This window comes from Phanerochaete carnosa (assembly GCF_000300595.1).
Source record: "Phanerochaete carnosa HHB-10118-sp unplaced genomic scaffold PHACAscaffold_918, whole genome shotgun sequence".
In the NCBI taxonomy this organism is placed as follows: domain Eukaryota; kingdom Fungi; phylum Basidiomycota; class Agaricomycetes; order Polyporales; family Phanerochaetaceae; genus Phanerochaete; species Phanerochaete carnosa.
In genome coordinates this window covers 1-2299 of record NW_006768545.1, presented here as the reverse complement: position 1 = coordinate 2299, position 2299 = coordinate 1, and the positions used below count along the sequence as shown (strand labels likewise).

General features: G+C 48.6%; 2 protein-coding genes across 2 annotated transcripts; both read right to left on the bottom strand.

Moving 5' to 3' along the window:
- Nucleotides 1-26: 26 nt before the first annotated feature.
- On the bottom strand, nucleotides 27-399 carry PHACADRAFT_203193 (uncharacterized protein; the record flags this gene model as incomplete). The annotated part of the gene is made up of 3 exons (XM_007403250.1): nucleotides 27-184; nucleotides 240-266; nucleotides 327-399. 3 exons carry the CDS (start codon nucleotides 397-399, stop codon nucleotides 27-29), a joined length of 258 nt encoding a protein of 85 aa, XP_007403312.1.
- A 901-nt stretch (nucleotides 400-1300) lies between these two features.
- PHACADRAFT_109355 (uncharacterized protein) lies at nucleotides 1301-2290 on the bottom strand (the record flags this gene model as incomplete). The annotated part of the gene is made up of 1 exon (XM_007403249.1): nucleotides 1301-2290. One exon carries the CDS (start codon nucleotides 2288-2290, stop codon nucleotides 1301-1303), a length of 990 nt encoding a protein of 329 aa, XP_007403311.1.
- Nucleotides 2291-2299: the final 9 nt, after the last annotated feature.

Genomic DNA, 2299 nt, shown 5'->3' with positions numbered 1-2299 from the left:
ACATCTTCTTGAGAGTGTGCCCTTTGCTAGCCAAGTGGTGTCGTGCACGTGTACACCTTGTTCTCGTATGGCATCTGCTGGTGGTTGCATGTCGGGAGCAGGTCGACTTCGTTGATTACGCCAGCGAGCGCACGGGTGGTGTATGCACCTCGAGAAAAAATGTGGATCTTGTCATCTGCCTCGTCTGCAAAGGCATTCAGCATTCTGCTCAAGTAAAAATGCAATGGCCGAGAACTTACTGTTCTGCATTGAAATTTCATATACGCCTGAAATGACAGACGGACATCAGATACAACACCACCTGCTTCAAACCGAGACTCGCAGACCCATCGAATGTGCATTGAAGTTCTGAGCGATTGTCCAGCCGAGGGTCTTGGATATCTTGAATGCTAGGGGCATAGAGATTTGGGATGCCCTGTAAGTGCTGATTCCTGCCTGTACAAGGTCCCATTCAGCTGTGCACTTGGAACGCATGAGGAAAGTAAATCACACCTGGTATATGCCATCTGCTGCTGCGACCATCTTTCTTGAGCAATAAGAAGAGCTACGCGACGTGCGGGTCCTAGATGTCACGTCAAGTTCTGTCATAAAGAGCAAGACGCACAAACGTACATTGGCGGTGAACTGATTACCCGTCCTATGAAAGCACGATACGGGGGTCATGGCTGGGTGCGCATGCGGCATACATGTCAGGCCCCTGCCCTGGTGCAAGAACGCATCGCACATCGGAGAGCTGATCGAGGTCTCACGAGCAGTTGCATTTGTGCATGAGATTGAGCTCACAGCATCGAACACTGGGACTGATATTGTCGTTAACATTGTAATTGTTGTCGTCGTCAGTGTAAGCGTGATGTGTGCTCTTTGAGAGAGAAGCGCAGGCAGAAACAAAAGGCTAATTCAGCCAATATTTTGGCTCTATATATGAAGATCCATGAGCAGAGTCACGGAAGCTGCGAGCCAAACACAGCAGGTGTCAGGCTGAGTCTCTTCACACAAAGTTGAAGAGGCGCACCAGCAGACCACTGCAGAACTCTAGCACAGTATCTCCGCTCTCCTTGACGACGTGCCATACGTGGTCGAATTTATTGATAGATGGCAAGAATTGGCGAGCTCGCCTCTTATGGACGTCCGGTGGTTCCTAGTAGAAGAATGTCGACCGGTGGATTTGGCTGTGGAAGTGAGTATTTTTTAAAAAAATCTCTTGTGTTTAAAGTGCTACCTATGTAGGGTAATGAACACCTGTTTACGAGCGTTCGATGCTGGTGCAGGGAGTCTGTGAGCTCTGATAATATAGCGGACATTAAGAAAAGAGAGGGTTTAGTGGTCCGTGTTGTGGCGGCAGGCTTGGCAATGTGTCCGTGGAACGGTCTACATGCTTGTCAGGGGCTACCTCCTTCCTGCTATTGATGTCTGGTAATAAAATTAGGTCCTTGGATGCAGGGGATCCCACGGTTGAAGATACAAACTCGGCAATGTCTGTTTGGCCATCCTGTTTCCAGTCGGAGGTCTTGTCTTTGCCTTCTTTGTAACTTTCTGGTTTGAGAGGTACTCGGGCTGCAGTCATGACTGACTTCAGCCAGTCTGGCGCAACGTCCTGGAACTGCGCTTGTGTGCCAGGGTGCATGCGTTTGTATTTGGCCCAGACATGTTTGATGAGCCATCGTTTTTGTGAGAAGAGCCATTGCAGGAATGTGGGCGGCGTTCTCCTCTTGCGAGTCTCTCGGTGGTATTTTTTGAAAAGGGCCGGTCGCTGAAGGACCAGGGCATCAAAGGCTAAGTATGTTAGATGGAATTGCCACCCTGGGGCATCTCTCTCATGTTCAGGGAACACATCTGATCGTAAGTGTTCCATTAAGTCTTGCCACTTGAATGTGCCTACTAACAGGTTGAGTGACAGAAAGTCTTGAATGTCATCAATTGACACCTGCTGTTCTTTATTTTGGAGCTCCAGCTGTTTCCCCGCAGATATGAGCTCTATGCGCACCTGGTCTGATACCCGTTTAGGCGGCCTGATACCTTGTGGTCTGATCCAGTACGGACATTCATATAGAATGTGGTCTTGTGATTCATGGATGTCTGCACATGTGCATAAGCAAGAACTGTCAAGATTCATTTTGTTGTGGAAGTCTCCATGTGGGAAATGTCCAGTCATGAATCGGGTCATGCATGCATACAGACGATGGTCATGTCCAAAGTGGCGGAGGGAGTAGTGCTTACTATTAGAGATTATAAGCTTGTGCTCCATCTGTTTTAACAGATTTGAGCGTCTGCGGTATTTAGTCCCGTTCATCATTACCTG